General features: G+C 32.7%; 3 protein-coding genes across 4 annotated transcripts; 1 reads left to right on the top strand and 2 right to left on the bottom strand.

Annotated features, from left to right (window-relative positions):
• The first annotated feature begins 1,176 nt into the window (after positions 1 to 1,176).
• LOC100818549 (V-type proton ATPase subunit G 1) lies at positions 1,177 to 1,884 on the top strand. The gene is made up of 3 exons (XM_026126906.1): positions 1,177 to 1,264; positions 1,534 to 1,634; positions 1,741 to 1,884. The coding sequence occupies exons 1-3, from the start codon at positions 1,177 to 1,179 to the stop codon at positions 1,882 to 1,884; spliced, it is 333 nt and encodes a 110-aa protein (XP_025982691.1).
• Positions 1,885 to 5,354: 3,470 nt separating this feature from the next.
• On the bottom strand, positions 5,355 to 19,752 carry LOC100819086 (protein ARABIDILLO 1). 2 transcript variants are annotated; one of them, XM_003552452.5, is made up of 13 exons: positions 19,388 to 19,752; positions 17,687 to 19,110; positions 17,310 to 17,468; positions 17,148 to 17,228; positions 16,882 to 17,013; positions 15,517 to 15,644; positions 14,921 to 15,008; positions 14,116 to 14,210; positions 8,649 to 8,712; positions 7,346 to 7,521; positions 6,811 to 7,032; positions 5,971 to 6,055; positions 5,355 to 5,874 (listed from the first exon to the last, which is right to left on the bottom strand). In XM_003552452.5, exons 2-13 carry the CDS (start codon positions 19,040 to 19,042, stop codon positions 5,695 to 5,697), a joined length of 2,766 nt encoding a protein of 921 aa, XP_003552500.1. In that variant the 5' UTR covers positions 19,043 to 19,110; positions 19,388 to 19,752; the 3' UTR covers positions 5,355 to 5,694. The 2 variants fall into 2 exon arrangements, with proteins under 2 accessions (XP_003552500.1, XP_006602882.1); XM_006602819.4 differs by having other exon boundaries at positions 17,687 to 19,217.
• A 2,057-nt stretch (positions 19,753 to 21,809) lies between these two features.
• On the bottom strand, positions 21,810 to 24,491 carry LOC102665173 (uncharacterized). Its single transcript, XM_006602820.4, has 3 exons — positions 23,827 to 24,491; positions 23,595 to 23,723; positions 21,810 to 22,219 (listed from the first exon to the last, which is right to left on the bottom strand). Exons 1-3 carry the CDS (start codon positions 24,454 to 24,456, stop codon positions 22,076 to 22,078), a joined length of 903 nt encoding a protein of 300 aa, XP_006602883.1. The 5' UTR covers positions 24,457 to 24,491; the 3' UTR covers positions 21,810 to 22,075.
• Between the last annotated feature and the right edge of the window lie 2,731 nt (positions 24,492 to 27,222).

Genomic DNA, 27,222 nt, shown 5'->3' on the forward strand with positions numbered 1-27,222 from the left:
TTACTGTGAGTTACATTTTAAGAAATTTAAGTTTTCTATAGATCTTTGTAGTTTTATTTCCTTTAAATTTCAAAATATTTTTTCACTGCATATTTATTGTTTCCAATTTAATACATTTTTTTTTCAATTCATGCAATTACATTTGCAGTTTATTTAAATTCTTGTTTCTTTATGAAATTAACAAGTTTTCATTACATTTCGTTTTATTTAAGGATTCAAGTAATTATAGTTTGGGAAATTTTTTTAATTATTGTTATAACTTTAGAATTTACAAATTGGCACATTTTGGATTTACATTACAATATTACATGTTAGAATCATAATTATATGTTTTATATAAAAGATTGCATACTTGTTCAAGCACACAAAACCAAAATATGATCAAAATTGATTTTAACAAATTGAATTTAGATAAATGTTTGTGCTTCAAAATCTTGAATTCTTGAACTGAGATTTTGACTCGTGTTTGATAAATCAATCTAATAACTTTTAAGTTATTTCTACTAGTTTATAAGTTTTAGCTTTTGAGCTCTTAACTTATAAGTTTAGGCTAGTTATAAGTTAATTTTATCAAACACGTAAACTAATTCAGTACATATTTTTTATTCGTTTGCATATAATTCAATCTTACATATAATTTTAATAAATTATAATAAGCCTTTAAAAATCATATAATTTCAATAAATTTTATATTTTGAATAAAGTTGTATGTGAATTTTATATACATATCTATTATCACTGATTGAGGAGGAGTTTGTTTTCGATTTTGCTCCTCAACTAATTAAAACAATAAACTATATTTAAGTACTTTTTCAAAATTAACAAATAAAATGTAAATTCTTTGGTTAATTATTTTAACACTTGTTTCCTTATAATAACAAACCATTTTATTGTTCAATAACACAAACTGCGCAGTTTGACTTGGTATAACAAAACTATTCCCATTGCTTTCGGAGAGTTATTATGAAAACAATGATCTTCATCAAATGACATCAAAGTTCTCCTTCATACACCAAGGTTTTGGAATAGTTTCCTTTGTTTAGGTAAGAAATTGGTGTTATGTTTCTTGAGATTCTTCTCATTTGATGTATTATAGTTAAATGTTGATGATGATCAAACCATCAAAATTGAAGTCACGATCATAATAGGTTCTTTGATTGTTGATATACAGTTACCATGGATCCCTTTAAAGGACAAGGAGGCATTCAGATGCTGCTAATTGCTGAACAAGAAGCCCAACATATTGTTTCTAACGCAAGAAATTGTAAGATCCCATTTTTTTATATTTTTTATAATCTTGTTATCAAGGTTTTAAAAAATGGTCTCAACCATAATTTTGACAGTAATGTAAAAGTTTTTTAAGTGTTTGCAACCCCAACATAACTACAATTGTGGTTGCATTTGCCTATAATTTTTCACAACATCAAGAAATACGACGAAAAGTCAACCATCACCATGAAATATAAAGTCGTACTTGTTATATATATAACATTATTTAATATGAATGAATGAATTTTCTGTTCAATTTTTCAGTAAGGACCCAAAGGTTAAAGCAGGCAAAGGATGAGGTAGAGAGGGAGGCAGCACAGTATAGATCTCACATGGAAGATGAGTATCAAAAGTTAATTTCAGAGGTATAAAATGGTGTCTAAGGTATCATAGATCAAAATTTAAAAAATGTCATGCTTTCATTGGATTCATGATATTTCTCTGCTTTGTTATTGGATTGAGTTTTCTTAGAACACGGGGAGTTCTGGATCTAATGTAAAAAGGCTTGAGGAGGAGACAGATGCTAAGATTAAAAATTTAAAGAAATCAACTTCAAAGATCTCATCAGAGGTGGTTGACATGCTACTCAAGTATGTTACAAATATCAAAACATAATGGCCTAAGGTGAGTATCCTAATTCCTCTTTCTAAGTATTGAATTTCACAGAACTCAATGAGGGGTTGTTCATTTAACTTGATTCATATTTTTGTATAATAATTACCAATAATGAAACTTTGTCACCTTTTTCTCACTAATCATTTAATATGATAAATTTATTAATTTTTATAATAATTATCTTAAAAATTATACTGAGAATGATTTACATAAATAATATATAATCATTAAACTCTTTCTGAATGAAAACTACATACACTTTAATTCTAAATTTTTTGATTGATTAATTCAATAATATAATAAAAGTCTATGTAAGACTACAATGAAATATATGCAAATGAATCAATGATAAACAATGGCTTGATGATCACATATAATATCATGGAAAATGTTCTTTAGTACTGCGAAAAACATTTCCTGAAAAAGTTACGAAGAGATGTGATTAGTTAAAAACTTAAAAAGAGAAATATGCAATTATGTAAAAATCTTTTCACAACAACCCCACCTTGTATGGTTATGAATCTCTACTTTTCGTACTCTAGTTCTTCACATGTTTCTCGTACTAAATAGCATTGCTTAAATATCATTAGGGATGTATTGTCTTTCTAATTATTCTTTGCTGTCGCTGTATATATTTATGGTTAGTGTGTTCTTATGATTAAGTAGTTGCTGAAGACGCCAAGATAAAGAGTCATCACCTACAATAAAATTAACAGGCAGACTTTGGAAGATTCATCTGATGAAGATTATTTGTTGTTTCACTTTGGGTTGAGATAGTCTTGGCCACAAAACTCCTGCCTTCAATAATTAATTATTCTGTCACAAAGTGAACAAAAGTATTTTTTTTTCCTCTCGTATTTGGTATAATTATGTGTTTTAGTAACTTCTTTATAATGTTTAGAATGTTTATGTGAAATATGGAACTCTTTTATCTTTTGTGTGAAATAACTAATCAAGAGACAATCATCTGGATTAGAGATCTTGCATTTGTTGTAGTACAAAGCAAAAGACAATTTCTATTATTTTATTGTGACAGTGGAGAAAATTCAAAGCAATGAGACATAGAAAAGTGATGAGCAACAACAAATTAGAAATTAATTGTAAGTGAGTTTTGTTCAATTGGTAAAGTTGAAATTTGTGGGTTGGATTCCTCCATTGCCTGTTATACATGTGCTATTTAAATTAACCACTTTTCAAACAATAACACGTAATTGATTAATCATTTGTTATGCACATTAAATTTAATTAAAATGTATGACAATGTAAATATTTTTTATACTTTCATTCAATTATTGGACTAGTGCTTTAGAGGGGGCTTTTTATTGACTAATTAACAAATTAAATATTATCTTCATCCCATAACTATTCATATTTAAGGTTAATGTATATTAATTGAGAAATATTTAATGATTGTAAAGTATAATTATATTTGAATTTAAATATCCTTATTAATAGTATTTTATTGTCGGTGATAAAACATCAATAGTTATGAAAAAATGTAGCATTAAATAAGGGTATAATTAAGAAAAGAAAACTAACTAGACTTTAAATTTCTAAAATATCAATTGTTTTTAGGATAAAAAAAAGACCAAAATATCAATAGTTACGAGAAGGAGAAAGTAACTTGAGAAAAAAAAAAATTAAAAAACTTAAAATCAAACGGAAATCAACTACGTCAATTCATGCAGTAGTTTTTGTCAATTCTTTTGTACTGAGTTGTATTTTTCACAATAATTGTTTGTGATATACAATAATATTGTTGACTTTTTTAACAAAATTTTTTAAAGTAATATTTAAAACCATTTTTAATTGATTAATTGTGTAAGACTCTTTAAACCGATAGGATATAAAAATTAAACCATGCACATTTGTCATGCGTATTGCATGAATTAGTATACAATTTAAAACAAGATATTATGTAATTGAAAAGGAATGTATGTATAAAATTATCAATAATGTTAAAATTAGTATACTTTTAACAGTACAATTTAGTAATTCTTTCCAGTAGGAATTATAAAGGGATGATTTGGTGGTTGAAGGGAAAAAGAGAGAGGTAGAGACCTTGGATTCAAATTTCTTCCGCTAACAAATTAACATCTAACATTGATCTTAAAAAAAATCCTTCATTGTAAATAATTCTTCAAATACTATCTTTTAAGGATGGCAATATCAGAGAATTTGTTGATCTACTCATCATTTTTAATTATCTTACAATTTTAATTATCTAAAGTATCCTTTATTAACTAATCAAGTTTTTTACTACTTAAACTTATCATATCATGTGTTGTGTATCAATATCATAACATATCATGTAAAACAAGATACTTTTATGACTATGAAGACAATGATGATGATAAGAACAAAATTTGATATAAATTTTTTTTCTCCCTACTTGTTTTATCTTTCAACTGCACACTCTCAATTCCTATTTAACATTTTGTTACAGCATCATGTCTTAAACACCCCCCCCCTTCCTTCAATATATCAAAAGATATAGACATTGTTTTCTTACATTTTTAAGTATAAATGTGTGCCGTAGAAATATTGATTATTTGAAGAAATATAGAAGGTTGAGAAAATTTGAAGAATAAAACAATTAAGTAAAAAATCAAATTGATCAAGAAAATACAAAAAATTTATTTATTTGTATTTTGATGACAATTATTATTACTTTTTAAAAAAATTAATTTGTATACACTATCACAGTAAAAAGTTTTATTCTATTAATCTATTAATATATGTTTTCAAGATAGGCTCAAGTTTTATTCTATCACAGTAAAAAGTTTTATTCTATTAGTTTTTATTATCGAGTTCGACGACATTGGTGTGAACGATAAAATGATTGTTTTGGAACTTCAACATTCTCTGGTATCAACGAAGGGATTTACGGGGAATTGGGGTCCAATCCAAAAGCTAGGGTTTTTCAAGCTCAAATTTAAAATTAGAAAAAAGAGAAAATCAAGTATTAAAAACTAAGAATGAATTCATTGACGTATGATAATGATAGAGTGAGGTATTTATAGGGAGAAAATAGGCTGATCAATAATGATGAATCAGCACTAATCTAACAGACTAATAAAATTAGAAGATATATGATTTTTAAGGAAGTTGAAATAAAAATTAGCAAACATATCAATACATAAACTATTTATTCCTCGAAAACTTTAAGTTTATACTAACAAGATTATTTAAGTTAATAAATTTCAGTTAAAATTTAATACAATTTAAATTATAAAAAAATGGTCTGTGAATAAAAAAATAAAAACACATTTATTTAAAATTTTAATAAAAATGCAGACAAAGACTAAAGAAATTTAAAAAGGGCAATAAGCATTTCCAACCCTAAATAAATTAACCTAAAATCAAAGGCGAAAGTAATGACAAAGCAAAGAAAGCATAAATATATTCCAACAAGATTCTATTTCTAGGTGGTAACTAAAATGAAACGAAACTTTGACAAGTCTCTAAAATAGCTCTAAACATAATTATACATAATACTTTAAAATAATACAAAGAAAAAAAAAACATCAAGGCAATAAAATTTATGTCAATGTGCCTATCTGTTGCAGCCTTGACATTAAGAGATTGGTACAAGGGGGGAAGAAATACATCATCTCAACAAGAACTGTTTTCTAAGCAGTTCCAAAGATGAAAAATAAGAACCTGTCAATTTATAACTTGCTTCACATCACATGCATCACGGTCACCGACTAGTGTTCTTATGACACATTGGGCAGTTTGTGTACATGTGAAATATTACAAGTCCAAAATGATTTTAAAAAAGGGGACTGTAAACAACAAATGAATGATCTACACTAGCGTTTGCTCTATCTGGTGATACTCAAGATTGCGAAGAACAATTCTGGCGAAGATTTTTGCTTCAAGTGGGGCAGTTGCTGCTGCGGCTGCACCACGCAGAACTCTTGGTGCTCCCAAGCTCTGCATGAGGCTAGCATGGTGCATGGCATGTCGTCCACCAGGAATTGTAAACTGCAATTGAAAGATCAACACATAGGAGCATCAAAATTCAAATCAAATATAGATATAAAGAGGAAAATTAAGTATGTTGCTACTTGCTATAGTTACCTGGAGAAGAGCAAATGCTGCACAAGCCTTGAGTATAGATGATGGATTCCGTAGCATAGTGATGAATCTTCCAATTTCAGCACCACTGAGAAACAATCAAATAAAATACAGCAGATATTCCAAAATAAATAAATCATGGACAATTGAAAAAGAAAATGTTAATGAAAGTAGAACTATAGGGGATAAGCACAATCCTTGGAAAACATAGAAACAAAGAGAATAGGAAACATAATGAAGCTGTCCAGCCTCTATGCATATGTGATATATTATACATCTATGACTAAGGCAGAAGAGAAGCTATAAACACAATCCTATCCCACAACACACCTAGCAGGCATTACACTGAAAGAGGCACAAGCCACAAAAATTTGACCTCCTAGCTTTTATGTAGTAAACAGCATGCTGAAAGTAGGATTTACATAACAAACACATATTAAACCATCATATAATAATTTTGTAACTCCTTCTAGTCTTAATGGTTCATGAATTAAACACGTGGGAGACTTTTTAGTTAAACATTGTCGTTGAGTAAAAACTGCACTTTGAAAGAAGAAAACAAAATATTCTTTCATGAAGCAAGCATTCAGAATATGATTGGTCAAAATATCCACTATATGCCCATACTAAATATATAAGAAGAAGAGTGTAAGTGCTAAAAACTTAAAATTGTATGCAGTATTGCAACAAATAAAATTTTGACGCTGAAACCACGAAAACCGGAGAAGCAGGCAGCAGACAATGACTTTGCATCATCAGAAAACAAGACCTTTGTATGAGGTAGTTACAACTGTAATGAAGAGAGCTACTTTTACTAGTGTATAAGGAGGAGGAAAAAGATACCTGCATCTCAAATGTCCTGCTTCTTGAATACACGCACCTTCAGTAACCTGTGCTAATGCTGCAGGAGCAGATGATGCAGCAGCAGCCGCAAATGCTTGTGGATCAGAGAACATAAGGACAAAAGCTTCAATGTGTTTCAAAGCCATCCTTCTTGCTCCATCCAAGCTCACACTCTTAGAAATACTTTCAGATGAAGTGCCTACTAAAGCATATTCATCCATTCTGCAAAACATATCATGATGCTCAAATAATATGCATAAAATGATCTCTTATACCAAGTTTCATGGGTTAAACAATTTATTTTACCACAGTAAAGTCATTGTCATTTGCTTAACGTATTCATTCTACTATAAATACAAATCAAATCAAATATGAAAAGAAACAACGTAAACCAAAGCTCCATCATATCTCCATAATAAATGTAGTATCTCAACAAACTTCAATAAAGGACATTAATCAAATAAGAAAATAAGCATTCTAAGAAACAAACCAAAAGGGTGATAAGCACACAGCACGTTTTAATCAAATTAATTACCTCCCGTCAAACATGTAAGCCAATGCCAACGCAGCCATGAATCGTGCCATTTTTGAAACTGATGAAGAGCAGAGATCAACAAGTGCGGATACTCCACCTTCCTCTACTATTCTTAGAGCATTGCTAGCATTGAAAGCCAGATTCCATAGTGCTCCTGCGGCAGTTTCATGAACATCCTGAAAGTGAAAAGTGGTTTGAATTTAATCAGAATTTTACATATATAAACAAATAAAGATGGTAAAGAAAAAGGAAAAAGAAAAAAATAATATATATATATATATATATATATATATATAATGCTTGTGAGATGAGAAATACTTATGAGCAAAATATGAAGGAGCCAAAACTCACATAGTATACACAAAAAAGTATTGCCCACAAGAGGCTAAAATACAAATAAAGAAAGCTTAAAAACAACAAGACCAGATATTCATATGGAAGTTCATGATACATTAGAAGATGCACCAGCTGCCAAGAAGACCAAGGCTTTTGGCGCAATGGTTACACTTATATAGTTATATGTATATACGTATGCAACCAAAGTCATTAGTTGTTACTCTTTCTATCATCAGATTCATGTGGGGAAAGGTTTAGTATATATGGTGAGAATTTCCAAAACTAAAGTTGTTATAGATGTAATATAAATCATTCATGTATCTTCACCTAACAACTTAAGCTTTTGGGATTGTTGGTTTATGACAAGGTATAAGAAAATCTATGATCAAATCTCTAGAGTTCAATCCTTGCAACCCCCATTTCTCTAATAAAAGGTTTAATTTCAACACAAGAGAGGTAGGCCTGAGAATTATCCACACTTCAAGCCCAAACAGCTCTTGCATGAGAGGGAATGTTAATTGTAATATAAAAACCATTCACATGTCTTCACTAAACAGCTTAAGCCTTTTGTGATTGTTTGTTCATGACAACAATAACTCGAAGCAACCCTTTTATCATAACCTAGAGAAGTCACTTTATTAAAAACCAAAGGAAGATGCTGACAACAGCCTAGCAGCAAATATAAGTTGTTCTGTTTAACCACCTGTGTAACCCAGATAACAAATGTTACAAACTATGAATTAATATGAAAAAATATTAATAAACCCTAAAAGAGAAAAAGACTTGTGGAACACACCAATATAAGTGCAAACAACTACTCTAAAGCGAATTAAAAGAATGTAAATAATGCCAACAATGAACAAATCAATACACCAAAAAGGGATACTTTTTCGGCATTTTTATGTACTTGTCTAGCACTGATTAATAAACATATCCACAAACATCAAGCATCAAGGGAACAAGTTACCTCTGCTTCAGACCGTGCAAGTGCAATCAGAGGTGCAACACCTCCTTCTCGTCCAATGGCAACACTAAGCAAACAAAATCCATATATTAGTCAAAGAAAAGAAACAAAATCATGTGTTACAAGTAAGAATGTTTTAGAAGTTACCAACAAGGGTTAAAACCATACCAAGGGCACATTGAACTAGAATCATTTATTTTATTAGAGAAAACTAAGAACTATATGGACCAGAACAGGTCCCCTAATTCATTTTGCTTTTGAAAAAGTCCGTTGGAAACTATCTATGATGCAGTTAAGAGGGTAAATTGCAAAGCATATGATGATTAAGGAGAGAATATTTACACTATGAAGAACTCAATAGATATTAAACTACTCACACATGAATAAACAAGTCTTAATTTCCCATTTAAGTTTAAATACCCCACACTTTTCTCTATTTCCAAACAGCAACAACATCTCATAAAGATGATGGGCACCTTCACAGCTACAGGTTGGAAATGGGACTTTAAATGGAGAAGGCAACTTTTTGATGATGAGATGGAAATGGCTGTAAAGTTTTTACAAGATTTAGAAGATATCAGCATCCACCCGGACCGAGAAGACAAGTGGATTTGGAAGGAAGATGCATCAAGTGTCTATTCAACAAGGAGCGGGTACAAGAAGCTTATGTCAACCCAAACTGATGAAAATCAGGATGGTGTTTTTACTGAATTATGGAAGGTCAAGGCTCCTAGCAAAGCTGCATTTTTCGCATGGAGACTACTCAGGGACAGATTACCATCGAAAATGAACTTGCGCAGGCGAAATGTGGAAATAAATGATCCCACATGTCCTTTCTGCAAATATAAAGATGAGGATGCAATACATATATTCTTTACTTGCAGCAAAATAATGCCACTCTGGTGGGAATCAGTATCGTGGACAAACACTTCAGGACCACTTCCACAGAGCCCAAGAATGCATTTCCTCCAGCACGTGCTTTGGAATCAAAATGGCTCTAGTTCTCAGATTTGGAAATGCTGGTGGATCTCCTTGACCTGGAGTATTTGGCAGCATCAAAATAACATTGTTTTTGAAGGGGACAGTTTTAATGGTAGTAAGATACTGGACGATGCAGTGTTTCTTTGCTGGACTTGGCAAAAAAATCTGAATAAGGATTTTGACGTATCGTTTCATCACTGGTCCAGCAATATGAAGGAGGCATTTATGTGATTAGGGTGGGAATCTATATGTATGTTGGGTAGTTGTGGGCCAAGCAAACTGCCAGAATTATGGTTTCCTAATTCAATTTACTCTATATTAGGGAACCATAGTCCTGCTAAATTTGGCCCAATGTGTAATTTCAACAGTACAACTTGTACTGATTAACATATAATACAATATTATTTTCGCTGAGTAAAATATCTATATATATATACAAGGAACCTAGTCACCAGAATAAGCACCAAGACTAATTACATAACCAACATTCCATCAAGCCTTTTTTCGGTGAATTCCACCAAGACTAACATATAATGAGCTTATTTAGAACCACCTCTTGGGGAATTGATGAAGACATCCATAATTGGTCATTATATGACAAAGCTAGTGGTGTGGTGATATCTCCTGATAGGATATATTCCCTAATGAAATGACGGTCTACATCAGCATGTTTGGTCTTTTGACAAAAACACCAGCTTGGAAGCATTATGTAAAGCCACTTGATTGTGACATATAAGCATCATTTGTATAATCTCCCCAAATCAAAGCTTTTTCATCAGTTGCTTTAACCAAATGAGGTTGCAAGTAGCTGAGACAATGGCTTGGTATTTTATGCACTTCACATTGCAATTTCACTTAGTTTCTTACTTTTCCAGGATATAAGATTGCCACTATGAATACACAATACCTAGAAGTTGATCATCTATCCATAGGAGAGACTACCCAATCAGCATTTTAGTATCCAACGATTTGCAAATGTCTTACTCCCCTATGTTCATAGATTAGGCTTTCTCCCATTGCTCCTTTATAATTGAGGATACGAATCATGGCATCACAATGACCGTCACATTGGGAATTCAACAGGATATGTTTGGATGGGTAACAATCCATAAGTTTAGTTTCCTAACCAATATTTTGTACCTCCCTGGACCCAACAATAATGGCTCCTTGTAATCTGCTTAAAGTATAACATATAATAAATCCATATAAGTGTATTAAGAGTTGACATACTATCATGATGTTATCTTGATTCTACTTCCCTATTTCCTTGTTTTCCTTCCCTGATTTCTCTTCTAGAAAGTCAACGCCAGATAGTGCGCAGCCAACAACCCCAAAAATGCTACAGTGGGATGGCAGCTATTCTCTCTCTCTCTCTCTCTCTCTCTCTCTCTCTCTCTCTCTCTCTCTCTCTCTCTCTCTATATATATATATATATATATATATATATATATATATAATGTAATAATTAAATGAAATGCATATAAGTAGAAATAAAATTTATATATATTCTGTATAAATATTTTTTCTATATTTTTAAATTTTATAGAGTACTTTATGTTTTTACAATAGTATAACAAATGATTAATTATAAAAAGAGGAGAAAAAAAACTCTCCGGCGAAAATAGTATTTATATATGATTAATATTGTTGGGTTGGAGAGTGGCCAATTTAAGATTTAGGCCCAATACCCCACTCTGACCCAAAATACAAGACCTAGACCCATAAAGTAAAAGAAAGTGAGAAACCCTAGTTTCTTTCTCTTTCTCCCATCAGCCACCATCTTCTTTCAGAAAAGTCCTTTTGCCTAATCTTTCTCTGCAACTCTTTCTGTCTCACCGAAATCACAAGAAACCCTAATGTCTCACTTTCTCTTTAACTCTTTCTGCATCGTCAGAGTTGCAGAACATATTTGTCTTGCAAGAAATAGCAAAATGTCTCTGCCTCTCCTGAAAAGTAAAAAAACTTGACACCTCTTTGGAATCACAACCATTTATGCCCATGAAAATGGTAGTTTAGCTGCAAAACACGGCCACTTCAACCACGATGACAAACTTGCAATGCATTATCATTTTGCGTCATGCCATGCCTGTTCCTAATCTGCAACCGCACCCTGCGAATCACCGCTACAGCAGCATAATTAACTACTTAGTTTCTTGTTTCCTATTTTTAATTTAGTTTCCATAGACAGTTTGATCATATTATCTTAATTCAATTTAATATTTAATAATGATTATAAAGGCGAGGAGCCTCTGGGCACACTGGGGTACGCTTGCTTTTTTTAAAGATTATAAAGAAAAAAATAAGAAGAAAAAAAGAGCAGAAAGAGGGGTGGGGAGAAACCAAAATCAGAGGCTTTATTTCAAAGGCCCAGAACAAGCCCAATATGAGTTATAGAAACAACCAGATTAATATGATCCACAAACCAAAATTATCTAGAGTTAGAAACCAACCCAAAAAAAAGGAACAAGACACACACAACTAATAGCAATCCGATAGAAAAAGGTTGGCAATGGGGAGAAAGAAAAATCAAAACAAGAGACGCGTTAAACTCAAAATAGGGGATGTAGAGAAAGAAAAGAGTACGTCATGCTGTGTGGCAAAGTAAAGGTGACACGAATCAGTCGGCTGAGTGAGAGAAGAGAAACATTGCTTAAAGGGAAAAACTTTTTAGGGCGAAAAACCACGAAAATGGGTTTTCTCTGCACTGGGCTTCCCAACCTACAATGTCACGGGTCTTCAACTCAGTGAATTTGCCTGTCAATCCTAGTATGATCCACTCCACAGCGATCCCATTCAATTTTACAAGTAAAAATTGTAATTTTGACAACATTGTCCCATATATATGCTTCTCACGTAACCCTCAAATTTTTTCCTTCATTCTTTAGACTTAGCTAAGCCATCACATTTCCCACTAACCTTCTGTAAACGATCAATCCAACAAGTGGTATAAGAATCAAAGGTCATGACTTCAATTTCTAGAAAGGCACAAAACTGCCAGAGGCAAGTTCTCTGAAGGGCAGGGGATGGGTAACTTTGCCAGTATTCTGCATTGACAAGGCTGAGGTAGGTGGAAGTCTGATTGATTAAAGCACTAGAACAAATGCACTCAAGTAGGAAAAAGTTGCACCTTGATTATAAGCTTTACCCTAGAGATTAGCACTCTTTCCAACAAACATAATCTCCACCCAGAATGTTCTATTTCCTAAAGAGGTTACTTAACTCAATACTTTCTTTCTCTTCAGAAGTTGAATTACAATTCCATTTCAAAAATGAAACTTGAATCAACTGACATTAGCACTTAGAAAAGAAAATGTACCAATTCTGATTGAATAAGATCCCAACATTCCAAAAAAATCCAAGCAGAAAAACCACCCTCCCCTCCTAAAATGTCAACTGAATAAAGACAAAGTTTCCACTGTTACAGATCTCCATCCATAGAGTTGTTCCCTGTTGTGCCACAATTGAACAACAATCAACCACCACTAAAAAGCCTAGCAACACTCATACTTAGCTTTTCCACTGCATATATACCACATTTAAGATATCACAAGGATCAATGGCAATTGACTATCCGATGTGATTCCAATGCATTCCCTTGATGCCTTGCACTCAGATCATTCATTCCATATTTTCATTCAAGAGAATAAATTATTTATGCTAGATTTTGGCAGCAGACTAAGTTATTATGCTGAATTAGTGAGGAGGAACAAAGAAGACAAAATTACAGGATAAGTCTGAACCGATAGCACAAAGAAGTCTGAAATAATATGCAATTACAAAAACACCAGCATTCCCCACACAAAAACCAAAATTCCATCAGAAAAAAAAAGGATATTAATTATTAAACCTTAGGCCAATATGGAATTGGATGAAGGGAATGGAAGAGAGAGATTTGGAATTAGATAATCATAGAAGATATTGCAATAAGATCAAAAAAGAGTGAAATTAAAATATTAAAAGGAAAGGGGGGAGTGGTAGAAACCCTATTCTAAGATTTCCAAATTTCCTCAATAGCTCATCATAAAGATTTAAGTTCAAAATAAGAATGGAGATAGGATAACAAATATTGGGATTATGAAAGCAGGTGAGAAGATTCCAAAACTCTATCATTTTTATAAATTAAAAAAATAAAAGAAAAAAGGATTTTCCAAAAAGGAAGCAAGAATAATACGAAAAAAATCTACAAAGAATCCTCTGGAACCCAAAAAAGGAGATAAAAAAATGAAAGGAAATTAGGGAACACAAGAAAGCAAAAGACCAATACAATAAACTCGTCCAAATCCAAAAACTAATAATACTACACTCTGAATTTTGAAAGAATGTAATCAATTGGATATAAAAGAGAAACATCATTTTTAGTACAAAAGTGGTCTACCCCAATACTCCATCATATATGATAAGAGTTTCAAAAAAAGTCTTAAGAATCAAGATTCAGGGAGCAATATCATTGGGATTGGAATAAGATAATAAACTGAACTCTTAAAAGTACCTATTAGTTTCCGAGACTGACAATCCCCACAGAGCACCAGCAGCCCTCTCTTGAAGTCCAGGGGAGGCATTAGCACAAGCTTGGGCAAGAGCAACCTATATAAACCACAATGTCAAAACATCAGCATACTAAACTTTTCAGTCTCCTACAGTTCTACATGATCAATGATCTGGTAAAAGGATTTACAAGATCCATAAAAAAGATTATTTTTCTTCAGAAAAGGGGAAAAAGATATTCATCTCTATAGCCTCTACATATTAACTGTCAAATAAAACTGAAAATGATTGTGAAACATTAATTCATAATCTTCAAAAAATTTATTGCACAAAATCATGATTGCAATAAAAATTAACATTTATCACAAATCATTTATAAGAATGTATTTTAAAAAGTCTAACTTCACTTTTATGATTGAAATTTGCTCCCTAAAAATGGATTAACTTCAATGTTCTTTCTCATGACATGGAAAAACAATTTGAATTAAGACACTTTATATCCATTCAAAAATGTATTGTAGAAGATTATTAACAGTAGAATATTATATCTCTAATATTGATGTTCTGCATAAAGGATGAACTGTAGAAGAAAGCAATTCCATTCTATCTCCCAGTCTCTTTCCGTCACTACCCCGCTCTAAATTCAACAATGGTTTATAGTGCAGGTTTGTCCTTTTTTCTGTCTCAGATTTTCAGTCTTTTGGAATGTTTTTTATCATCCCTTGTATCTTTCTATATCTATTTAATACTATCCATTTTTTCTATAATTCTATTTAAATAAAGTTGGCTTTACATGGTACAAAACTTACCAAGGCCTGAACTCCTCCAGCTGCAGCAATGGCCTCTCGATTTCTATCGTCAAATGACAAATTCCAAAGTGCACCAGCAGCCTCTTGCCTGAATAAATATCAGAAAGTTAAAGCAATGTTGGAGTGAATGCAATATTTTCCAAGATACAAGATCACAGGTCAAAAGAAGAAGCATTAAAGGTATACCTTTCATGAACCAATGATCTCACAAACTTAAACAATTGGGTAAATATAAATGGATAGACTTGTGAAGCCAATTTCTACAAGCAATGCCCCTTTTTTTCAATCATATTGTGATTCAAGTCATTGTTTGTGAAGTCCATACAGAAGTTACAACTTTCAAGGTTAATATTAAATTTAAGTGAGTTTATCGTAGCAAACTTAACCAGGAGTGTTGAGAAATATAATTTATTAATACAGGTGTTAAGTCAGTGTTTTGTATCACAATTATTCAGAGCCTCATAAGAAAAACATATTCGGATGCATTTCCTCCATCTATCTTCCTCTATTCCTTCTAATCCTTTAATTTTTAATAAAAGCATTAAAGCAATACATAGTAGAATAGCACACGCACACAAAGACCAGTTTAAGAATACCTGACACCCTCATGGGGAGAGCGAGTAAGTTGAACGAGAGCATCAAGAGCACCTGCTTCTTGTCCAACAGCGGCATTGTTACTGTTACTATCTCCATGGGCAGCTAAGTTAGCCAATGCACGAGCAGCCTGATATTTAACAGTAGTTATGTTAATCATCCTAGACCAATTCACTTACATCCCTCAATGGAGAGGACAAGATTTGAAAAAACATACAACTGAAGAATCAATATTTAATTTAAAAAATAATGTGCATGCATCTGTAATTAAGGTAAACATGAAGACATGCTGATTCATAGGAAATGATATAAAGCATCTCTTAGCTAGATCATCAATAGCATTATCTATATTTGCAGAATCACAGCTAAGACATGCATTCCATCCCCCATGTGACACTGGCACATGACCATTGACCAGAATAAGACACAATGTAGACTACATCTCCCTCAAAACTGAAATGACATATTCAAGTAACTTCCGAGAGGTGTAACTGATGGTCCTAAATTTAGCAGAGAGAAAAAGAAAATTCATGCATATTTTGATAACCACATATAGAAATTGTTGATTCATGATTCTTGTTCCACTTATGTCTACGTCATTGTCTATTAAGAATAGGAAAGATGAGACAATGTTATCAATGGCAGATGGCAGAATATGGCGGAAGGCCAAAAGTCTGCCATATAAGCATACCATTGTGGCCTATGGCGCTGCCATAGCTGGCCTCCCTTCACAAATTACCTATGGTGGTTGGCAAAAATCTGCCATGGCACTGCCATTTAATAACATTGACATAAGATAGTGTCAGAGAATATAAGTCCAAAAATTCAATAAAGGAATCAAGAAATGGACTGAAATTCTAGATGCAAGTAAACACCTTGTAATGCAATGGCACCACCAATGTCAACAGGAGTTAGGCATTGCTAAGCCGTCCAACTTCTTAGTTAAGGATTAGTCGGTAAAAATTCAAAATAATCCACCAACCACACAATTTTGTAGCCCCACACCTTGGCAGAGGAACAAAAGGGAAATAACAATTATTGTTGGAGAATCGCCTTAATTGCAGTCACCCCTAGCCCACCTTAATTGCAGCCTCAAGGACAGTGTTTATTCCTACATCGACTAGAGATATGGCTTAAATAGAGCTTATACAGCTTGAGTGGTGCTCACCTTACAAGCCAGTTTTATGGGATTGAGTTAGGCCCTAATTCTATGAATTATCTATCATGAACACAATCATAAGAGCATTTTAAAATAACTATCATAAGTTCCAATATTCAATTGGCAAGTATTATCTACCTAATAAAACAGCTTCAAAGATTTTAGCAACTGAACTGGATGGTACCCAAATAATAAAATGAAGTGCTACCTGCTCTTGCACTCCCTCAAATTTGCAGTTACGAGCAAGCATCACTAGAGCATGTACACCTCCTGCCGTTGCAACCTCTGTACTACACTTGTCATCAGCTGCCAAATTAGCCAATGCACCAGCCGCACGTTCCTGAAAAATAAAAACCATGTAATCAACCAACTGCCATATGCATTGTAAAACAGCAACTTCCATTACTGGATATAAGAAGCAATATAATGGAAGGCCCTTAACAAGCTCATAACCATAAAATCAGATAAACTTACTAAAACTCCATCTCCACTAGAGGACCACTTGAATATAAGATCCACTAAAGCTTGTATTCCACCAGCTTCAGCAATGGCACCCTATGATGGAATACTTCAAACTTTAAGCATTAAATTTCAACAAATGAAAAACTAAATAAGATACAAAATCCAAATTCCAACCTTGTGCTCTTCTCCAACAGAGAGATTCCATAATCCTCCAGCAGCCTCTTCAGCCACTAGCTTGTTCATTGACCTGGCCAACCCAGCAAGAATCTCAATCCCACCCTCTTCTGCAACAGCTTTGGCCACATTGGCATTGACGGACAAATTTGCAATGGCCTACACAAATTTAGAAAGTTTGGAGGACAAATACACATTGATTGTGTCAGATTTTTCTTAGCTCGGGTTTCTAGTGAAATATGCATGTAAAAGGCATCAAATATTAAGAGTACCTCAACAAAATGAAAATATCAATTTTTCTGACAAAAGTACAAGTAAAAGTGACTAGAAATGATCAGGTTGACCAAATTATATACACAAATGGGAAAAAAGAGTACCTTGGCTGCCTCAGATTGAAGCCCTTCTCTCCAAGATTTTGCGAGGCCAAGTAGAAGGCGTATGCCTCCATCTCGCATAACTGCTTCAGCCCTTCCACAATCTATGCTAGCATTTTCGTCATCAATTACAACAAAAGTTGCAAGACCTGTGGCTGCCCTCTCTTGAACATCCTCTTGAGAACTCTGCATTAGACTAAGCAAAAGCGCTCCACCTTGTTCAACCCAGAAACTATCAAGACCCTGTTGGGGATTCTCAGCAGAACGCAAAAGTGTATGGGATAGCATCCACTCAAGCCAGGGTATAATTTCATTGAGGTCCTTATCATTATTCTTTGAGGTCCTCCAGTCTAAAAATACATTCTTTCCTCTCTTTGTATTATCAAAAAATAAAGAAGCCAGTCCTTTAAAAATATCAGTACGAAGGGAAATTAATAACTTGCTTTTATATTTGCTAGCAGAGAAGCTGGTGTCTTCTTCAAGGATAGGACAACTCAGAGCAATTAAAACCCTCAAATTCTGTGATAAGGATAACATTCTTAAAAGAGCAGATGGACCAATATCAGTTCTTGAAACATCTAACCCAATCAGGTTAGGAAGTTTATGCCAGAGATGGGAAACCACACCCCACTTCATACTCGATGTCCCCGCAACAGAAAGGAAACGAACTGATAACACATTTCCCAGCGCAACCTCATCAACATTCAGACAATCAATGAACCCAATATCAGTCAACTTTGAACAATGCTTAGCCAAAGCATTAATAGCATCAGCATTTACGTCCCTGATGCCTGATAGTCTAAGTTTATTCAATTTAGGACAGCAATGAGCTATTGCTTTAATAGCATCACTACTTATTCTCTCACAGAAATCCGGTCCGAGCTGAAGGCTCTCAAGAAACTCATGCCGAGCCACAATCACCGAAAGAGTTGCATCAGTAATCTTCCTGCAATAGTCACCGCTCAACTCACGCAAGTTCCTAGCTTGAAGATGAATTATTGCATCAGCAGACTCTGCCCCGCGAAACCTAAGCTTCTGAAGATGCACACACCTGGGAGCAAGCGACGAAGCCATGCCAGCATCAAACCTGTGCGAACGAAGATCCAGAGAACTCCACAAACACGGCAAGCTACCAAGAGACCTCCATGTCTTACAAGTTGACGACAAGCTAGCTCGATCTCGATAACTCAAACATGACAATAGCTGAATTACTGTATCATCAGGCAAACACTTCCAATCAACAACCCCTTGCCTTTGAGTTTCCAAATCCAAAACCTCATCTTGAACTTCAGGGAAACTAGACTGCACCACATTCCCTTTGCTTTTCCTCGCCAGCTTCCTCCTCACTCTACGATTCATGTCTCAACAAAATCACAGCAAAACCAACACCAACAACTTCAAACTCCAAACCCCAAATCTCCAAACCACTGAAACAATTCACCCATACAACAGCCTCAGAAAAATAAATCCAACAACCATTGGAAAAGATAACACCACCCTCCAAAACAAAGGCACCCCTCCACCCCAAAAAACCCTAGTCATCAACCAAAGTTAACAAATCAAAACATGAAAACAAACAGACCTGAAACCCCACAGCACAAAACAATCCAACCCCAGATGCCAAAAAATAGATTAAACCCATAATTCATATGCAGGCAAGAGCACAAAAAAAATGAATAAAAAAATGTTTTTTTTTTATCAAACCTGTGGACTCAAGGCATATGGTCTTTATTGCAAACACAAATCAGATGCATTCAATAGAAATTTGCAATGAAACTCAATGAAGAAATAGGAGTGAAGAATGAAGCAGGCTGAATGGGGTGTGGAGAGAGAGAAAGAGGATTCATAGGGAAATCAAGAGGGTGAAAAGGGTTGTGCTACATATGAGAGTTTAATGGAATGAGAATGAGGAAGAGAAAGAGAAGGGTAATTAGGTTACATGGAAGGGAAATGTGGGAAGAGAAGAAGACAAAGAGAATTACAGCATTGGGGGAAAGGGGAGCCAGGACAGGAGGAACGAGGGGAAGGATGGGATGGGAAGGAGAACAGACACGCTGTGAAACTAAAACTCATAAAATCAGCATCTTATATACTACATTATTATTAATTATTTCATTATGAAAAATTTCATCACACGTATCTAATAAAGAGCTTACATGGTAAAAACTAACACTAATATGGGACTAAGTAAATAATATTAAAACAAAGACATCTTTTTGTTTTTTTTTTAATGCATGTCTGGATCGAAAGTCATAGACTAATATGATCATACATAAAGATCTATTTAAAAGATTAATTTTTATCATATTGTTTTATATATAAAGACCTAGTAATCAATTTTCACATATGATAATCTGAATTATGATTACAAAAGCTCTCACATTTAGAATCCAACAATATTTTAAACAAAAATATAGTATGGAACGTATTTGTAAAAAATGAATTTTTTTTATCAATATATTAATTCACATTGGTTATATTTAGTTAAAGGAGTTAGTATTTCGTAAAATATCAAATTACATTGTGAATTTTCATTTAAAGAGAAAATTATATTTAGTGTTTAATTATATTTCAAGTCAAGTCACCTCATATAGAAGATATTTGTTTAAAAGCAAAAAACATAAATGTAGAATATTTCAAGTCAAATCACATATTTATTTAAAAGTGAAAAATAAATGTAAAATATAACTTAAAAGTAAGGAGTAAAAGTTATGATGATAGAATAAAAATTTCAAATATTCATCTAGTCATTAAGCTTAGTAATTTTAGTCTTATCATCTAAAGTATACATCACACTTTTAGGATACTTAAAAGAGCTATATCAACAATTAAAACAAAATCATATCTTAATTTCTGTTATACCATCGTCTTTCATCTAATATGTTACGTTAATATTGTATCAAAGTAAAATGACATAAATAATCCTATATATTAGGCCAATAATAAATTTTACTTAACTTTATTATTGTCTATCTATGTACTGTTTACTTAAACTTAAATAATCAAGATTAACTCTTTTTGTCTCATGTCCTTAAATAGTAAAAATATATAACCTTCATTTGTTTAAAAATTAATTCATTAACGCCGGTCTAGTGGGAGTCATTCCTTAATTCATTAACTTAAAAAAAATATTAATATAATTATATAATTTTTATTTGACACACTTATTTGTTGCCTTGTGAAGAACAAAATTGAGTTTGTAGGTGAAATATACCACAATTACATATGAAATTTCTAAATGGAGCATGTTCAGCTTTAAAGATTCTTCATTAAAAGTACATAGACTTTTTTTACTCATAAAAGTACATACATAAAACAAGTATTTCACGTTTTTCTTTCATGACTGTACAAAGTTGAAATTAATGAAAGCATGTAAATGAAAAAAGCATTTCATATTTTAGTTTCATAATATTTATACAAAAATTTAATTTGCTTTGTATACTATTCATAAAGTAGAATTTCCTACATCATTCTTGTAAGATCATTTGTTTTCATTAAGTATTTACTTGATTTAAGAATTTCCTACATCATTCTTGTAGGGGCATGCGCAGTACCACAGGGAATCCACATGGAAACAAACCATCTTTGCTAGCCATAACATTATGTAGAAGTTTTTCCTTCATAAAAGAGTTTGAAATTTCACCTGAGATTTTAAAGCTTCCATACCCTTTAGTAAATGATGATTGATGAGAAAGTGAGCAAAAAATAAAAGGACATGGGAACGTAGTAGACACAAACTCTAAAAACAATCAAGCATCAGTTTTCCCACTAGAACAAGAAAATTGCCACCATTATGGATGAAAATTCTGAAGAAAAGAGTATGGATATAGTATCAGATCTGTAGTTTGCAGCACTAGTTTATGTTTTTGTTGTTTGCTGTTAGTCTAAATTGATAATTTTCTCACTTTACAATATTGTTCTATTCAAATGTAGACGATAGCTTCAGGTAACAGTGACATGCAACATTACAACTGAATCACAGTGAGAAATCCAGAAAGAGCCTTTCAACTTCTAATTAGAAAAAGTTTACCCACTAAAGCAGTTACAAACACAAATTTCTCCTCAATGCTTTAACTCAATAAGATAATTTTACACAAAGAGGCACTGGAGAACACATTGGTGCCCAGAGGAATTAGCACTCTTCACAAGTCATACATTTTTTTTATGATATTTTGAACTGAGTTACAGAGTAGTAGATGGAACAAAATATACTTTCCTCTATTTCTTGGAGATAGTACACAACATTTTTATTTACATTATTGAAAGCAAGTGATATAACATTGGTTAACCAAATGCCACACATGAGAATAGAAAAAGACTTTGCCAAACTAAAAGAGAATAAAAACAGAAGTGATCCCAAACTGAAAGGAGTCAAACACATTACTTATTCATCTACATCAACTTGTAGTAACAGTTATTTTCAGAGAGGAGAACCTCATAGCCTTTCCCACACGGGCACCTAAACGCAAGGTTTATGCACCGTTCAGCCCAATCAACACTAACAGCTTCTTCAGAATCTCCACCTCCCAAATCATCCTGCAAAAACACACGGATTGAACATAAAACATCAATTAGTCTTAGTTGCAATAAAAACTGTATATCCAAAAAATAATAACAATTGATGGCTTTAGGATTACATGTTATAGAGTTGATTTGCATGCACGCGTTTTTACATTATCAAGTGGGGGAGTTTGGAAATGGCCATTTTCAAGAGACTTTGGCAACTAAAAATACCAAACAAGGTGGTTTTCCTTCTATGGCGTGTCTTTCTTGACAGAATCCCAACAAAAAGGAATCTTAATAAAAGGCAAGTAGTGATTGATGATGGTGATTTATCCTGCATTTTTTATCATGGGATGGAGGAGGATGGTTCACACTTACTCTTCACATGCTCTGTGGCATATCAAATGTGGATGAGAATGGTGCAACCTGATGGGGACTGCTTTGGCTCTCCTTTTTCACCAGAGGAACACTTTTGGCAGATTGGAGGGTTGATAAAACAGTGGGGATCGGTGGTTTGGAGTACAATAATTTGGAATCTGTGGACTCAAAGAAATGCTATGGTCTTTGAAGGTCAACATTTGGATAGCAACCAGCTATGGGAAAGGATCTTATACATGACTTGGACTTGGTTAAAGGCTTATCAGAAAAACTTCCCGTGGTCCTACCAACAATGGCAAGCAAATCCAGGTTTATGTTTGCAATGACACGTTTTGGGACAACAATTATGGTTCCACGACAAAACGGAACTTTATGTTGATAGAAGGTGCAAATGTATTGTATCTTTCCATATACAGACATGTGATGTGTATAGGGTAAGATTCAATCACCGTTGTTACTAAATGGTGGAAATTTAATTGCTGTGTAGATAGTTTGAGATTTTCTTTCACAGGATGCATGTGATATCATGGCACATGTAGTTGGTTCTTTGTAATCATAAACTCTATTTTGTATCTGTCTGTAGCACATCTTGTGCCATTTGAATGAATGAATCTTGTTGCAGATAAAAAAAAATCTCATGTATGACTTTTAAAACACTTTTTTATAAAAATAAATTTATCCTTTATGAGAGTATAATAAACATAAACTCATTTTGTCTTCCATCTCTTTTTCATATTATTTTTCTTTCTATCTCTTTCTTACTTTCCTATCATATCTCTGACTTTTTCTTTTTAGCTTTTCTTTTTTCTTCCTAGTTTTCTCTTGCCTCCAACCCCAATTCATTACAATTTTTCAAATGCAAGTGGATAACAATCTAACAAATAACATTCTTTACATTGTCATGACATTCTAATTAAATTGTATATCATAAATCTTCTTAGCACAGTTAAAGAACCAAATACATTAAAGATAACACAAACCAATCAGAGTCCAAGGTCAAGAAGACAAAGCCATACACACACACACATACCTGAGCTAGGACCTTGACATTTTCAGCAACTGCACACTCTTCTTCTCCACCATCTTCCTTCTCATCTTTTATAACTTCATCCCACCACTGCCTCATCTCTTTCAAACGCTCCTTCATCCTTCTCAGCCTCTGCAATCACACCCATAAGAAGAAAAAAAACCCATTATTCCAAACTCAAAAAAGATCAAAACTTTATTATTCACAAAAAAAAAAAGATCAAAACCCATTATACCACGGAATCAGGCGCGACGGTTTCTTCAGAGCTCAAACAGGACATAGCCTTGTCCGGGGAAGGAACAGAGAGATCCGACACGCTCCGTTGGAATCTCGGCGGTAGGGGTGGCAGCCCGGAGCCTCTCTCCGGTGGAGTGGATTGCTCCGGTTCCGGCAACGGCGCCGGAGGGGTGCAGGGGTCGGAGACGCAGCGGCGGAGGACGGGGAAAGAGCCGCGCTTGTTGACGAGGGGGTTGATGTTGAGGGGAATGGAGACGGCGGAGAAGCCGTAGAGGGTGAGATCCTCTTGGTCGCAGAAGAGCTTCTTGGCGCAGGGCTCGCCGGAGGAGGAGGAAGATGGCGTCGATCGGCGCTTCATGGGGTTGTTGTTGGTGGCGGCGGAGCAGGGTGGCTGACGGTTGCTGCAGACATTGCTGTTGGAGAGGTGCATCATGGAGAACAAGTCTGTGGGCTCCACCGCTTCTTGGTTTTGTTGAAGAATGTGGTGATGATCGCACATTGGTGAGTGTGGTGGTGGTGGTGGTGGTGGTGAGTTTGCGGTGATGGGGTGTTTGTGTTTCTGAAATGTTGGTTGTGGAGAGTTTGCGATGAAGGGTTCGCTCTGAGATTGAGCGTTTGCTTCACCCATTTCTTGAACTGTTTCTTTCTTTGAGTTGGTGGATTTTGTAGTGGCGAAGGAGAAAGGAGAAAGGGTTATATAGTGAGAGGATTTGAACGTAACGGCTACTGGCGGGTTTCGCAATGAGGTGGTTTTGTTTCAACTTCTTTACTTAGTTAAGTACTGTTGTTTTTTAATATCATAGACACATTATTGATACTTTGGTAAATGGTCAAACTAAAAGTATGATTCGTAACAAATTAATTCCTCTGGAAAAATACAAATTTATTTTTTAAATATGTAAAAAATTCGAAAAATTAATTTCTTTATTAAATTTTCTATTTTTTTTATCTATTTTAGTGTTAGCTTTTTTTTATAAAAAAAACATCGTTTGCTGATAGCTAGTATGTGGTATCCGTGTATTATTTTCGATTTTAAAAATGGGTAGAATTAACTTTTATTATTGAATATAATTAAAATGTATATATTAATTGATTTTAAATTTACATTAGAATGTCTTTTTTGTTTTAAAAAAATATGAAAATTAAGTTTTTACCATAAAATGTAATTATAAAATATCAATATTATGTTGGTTTAAGTTAAATTAGAGTTAGATCATTTAAATAAGATTTTAAGTTTGAGTTTGGTAAATAAAAAAATAATTAAAATGAAAAACCTTACTAAAACTGGTAATTAAGTTTTTCGATAAAGATTAGTTATCAATAAAATTGATAAATATTTTGTATCTATAATAACATTAAAAAAACGGTAATTCTAAAATATATAATATAATGTTTTTTCATGTATTTGTTTTACATTTATTTTGTACTTTTTATATTTATTAACTTTTTATTATTTTTTACTTTCTTTTAATTGAAATTAAACAAGAAAGAGATTTGAGAATGACTTGAGGGTAGACATGTTTATAGAATTCTATAAAAAAAAATATTTTCATATTTTGCTGTGTCCCGCCTCGTCCCCCAACATATTTATAGAATTCTATAAAAAAAATATTTTTTCATAGAATGAAAAATATAATTTTAAATAACAACTATAACATATTTTTACATTGTACATGACAATATAAAATCCAATCCAACACTAACATAAAATTCAATCTAATAGTTTCATATTTTAGTGTGTTATATATATATATGTAATGATATTTTTGTAAATTAATTATTATTGGACAGATTTGAAAGTAGGTTTAGGTCGAGTATTAATAATCTTATCCCCAAACCCCATTTCGACCAACTCAGATTTTTTTCATCAAAATCGTGATGAGTCGCGTAGGTTCGAGCCCTGTTATCATGCTTACATGAGGGACTGAACAACTAATTAAATTAAATTAAAAGTAAGTATTGTATATTGGAGGGGAATTTATTATGGGAAAACTTATAGGACTGGAGTGCACATAATAATTTTCTAATGTACTAATTTTTCTAACGAGGAATTTTTATTGATTCTTTATGAAGATGAATTAATTTAGAGTAATTTTTATTCCCTTTAAGATATGAAAATATATTTAATTGAACTAACTTATACTTTTATATTATAACTATGTTCCATTAAATTCATAAATTTGTAATATGAGAAAGTATATAATCGAATTGACTCTTACAATCAATAAATTAATTTGGTCAAAATTAAGATAAAAAGCTCGAATCCGATATAAATTTTTGTTCATCCAAACCCAGGTTTAAACAAAAATCAAGGTGTATTTGGGAGATGCAGGTTTACATTTGGAAGGAAAAGTTGAACAAGTAAGGATATCGGTCTTGTGCTGCAATGTAATGGCAAATTCAATAATTTTGTGATGTAATATAAATTTTGTAGTAATGTCGATTTTTCAGTATTTTTTTTTACCTTTCCAACAAAAAAACATGAGAGTGAGAACGATTTGCAAATCATTTTTAGTGCATGCTTGAATTTTACAATTTTTCAGATTTTTTTTTAAAGAACTCTCTCCCAATTAATAAACTTTTAATCAAAAGATATTATGAATGCTCTTTAATTATTTTTGCTTAAAAAATATTTTTCTTAAAATAAATTATGTGAACACAAAAAGATAATAATGGAATTATTTTAAATTAATAATACTTTTATTGTATTTTTTATGTAATAAAATTATATGGAGAAACTATTAATAATGTTATTAAATATTTATCAGTATTTTAAACAAATTATTGAATGGTGCAATAAGATAATACACTGATTATGTTGATTTTTTTGAAGAATAATTATGTTGATTTTTAAGAAAATAATAATGGGATTAATAATGTATTAAAAAATGTGTTTATAGAAAACTAATTCATTGAGAAATAAAAGTTCTTTCAATAAGCATTAGAAGCAAAATAAATTAATGTTATTTTTAAAATAAAATAAAAAACAAGAATAAGGTAGTATTATGTATGTGTTAATAAGAAATGGAAAAGAATATTAAACAAGATGTGCTTGCCAACGAAGGTGCTATATCACACAGTCCCTTGAGATTTTTCAAAATCTTCATTTTTATGTTCGTTGTTTGTAGTTTGTCTTGACTCTTGTCATTTTTTTTTTAATTCTTCTATCTGGTTAAAAAAAAAAAAAGATTTGCTTGCATGTCAGCATATTGTACCTCACTTACAAGTCACAACACAAGAAATATAGCTCAACGTGAAACACATTGGTTAGCTACACCTACATATATAATAATTGGCTCCTCAATCTCTTATTTTTCATATTCTTTTGTCTGCTTATACACTGTGCCTTTTTTTGTTTAGTGAAAATACATTTATTTTTATTTTTATAAACATA

The sequence above is a fragment of the Glycine max genome, chromosome 18 (genome assembly GCF_000004515.6).
Source record: "Glycine max cultivar Williams 82 chromosome 18, Glycine_max_v4.0, whole genome shotgun sequence".
Classification (NCBI taxonomy): domain Eukaryota; kingdom Viridiplantae; phylum Streptophyta; class Magnoliopsida; order Fabales; family Fabaceae; genus Glycine; species Glycine max.

Coding starts and splice junctions, on each gene's coding strand:
- LOC100819086 (XM_003552452.5), bottom strand. CDS start 19,042: ATGAATCGTAGAGTGAGGAGGAAGCTGGCGAGGAAAAGCAAAGGGAAT. Junction 17,469..17,686: donor TTCAATCTGAGGCAGCCAAG/GTACTCTTTTTT, acceptor AAATTTGTGTAG/GCCATTGCAAATTTGTCCGT. Junction 17,229..17,309: donor CTGTTGGAGAAGAGCACAAG/GTTGGAATTTGG, acceptor ATTCCATCATAG/GGTGCCATTGCTGAAGCTGG.
- LOC102665173 (XM_006602820.4), bottom strand. CDS start 24,456: ATGGGTGAAGCAAACGCTCAATCTCAGAGCGAACCCTTCATCGCAAAC. Junction 23,724..23,826: donor CCGTCGCGCCTGATTCCGTG/GTATAATGGGTT, acceptor GTGTGATTGCAG/AGGCTGAGAAGGATGAAGGA. Junction 22,220..23,594: donor ATGTCAAGGTCCTAGCTCAG/GTATGTGTGTGT, acceptor GTGTTTTTGCAG/GATGATTTGGGAGGTGGAGA.
- LOC100818549 (XM_026126906.1), top strand. CDS start 1,177: ATGGATCCCTTTAAAGGACAAGGAGGCATTCAGATGCTGCTAATTGCT. Junction 1,265..1,533: donor TGTTTCTAACGCAAGAAATT/GTAAGATCCCAT, acceptor TCAATTTTTCAG/TAAGGACCCAAAGGTTAAAG. Junction 1,635..1,740: donor ATCAAAAGTTAATTTCAGAG/GTATAAAATGGT, acceptor GAGTTTTCTTAG/AACACGGGGAGTTCTGGATC.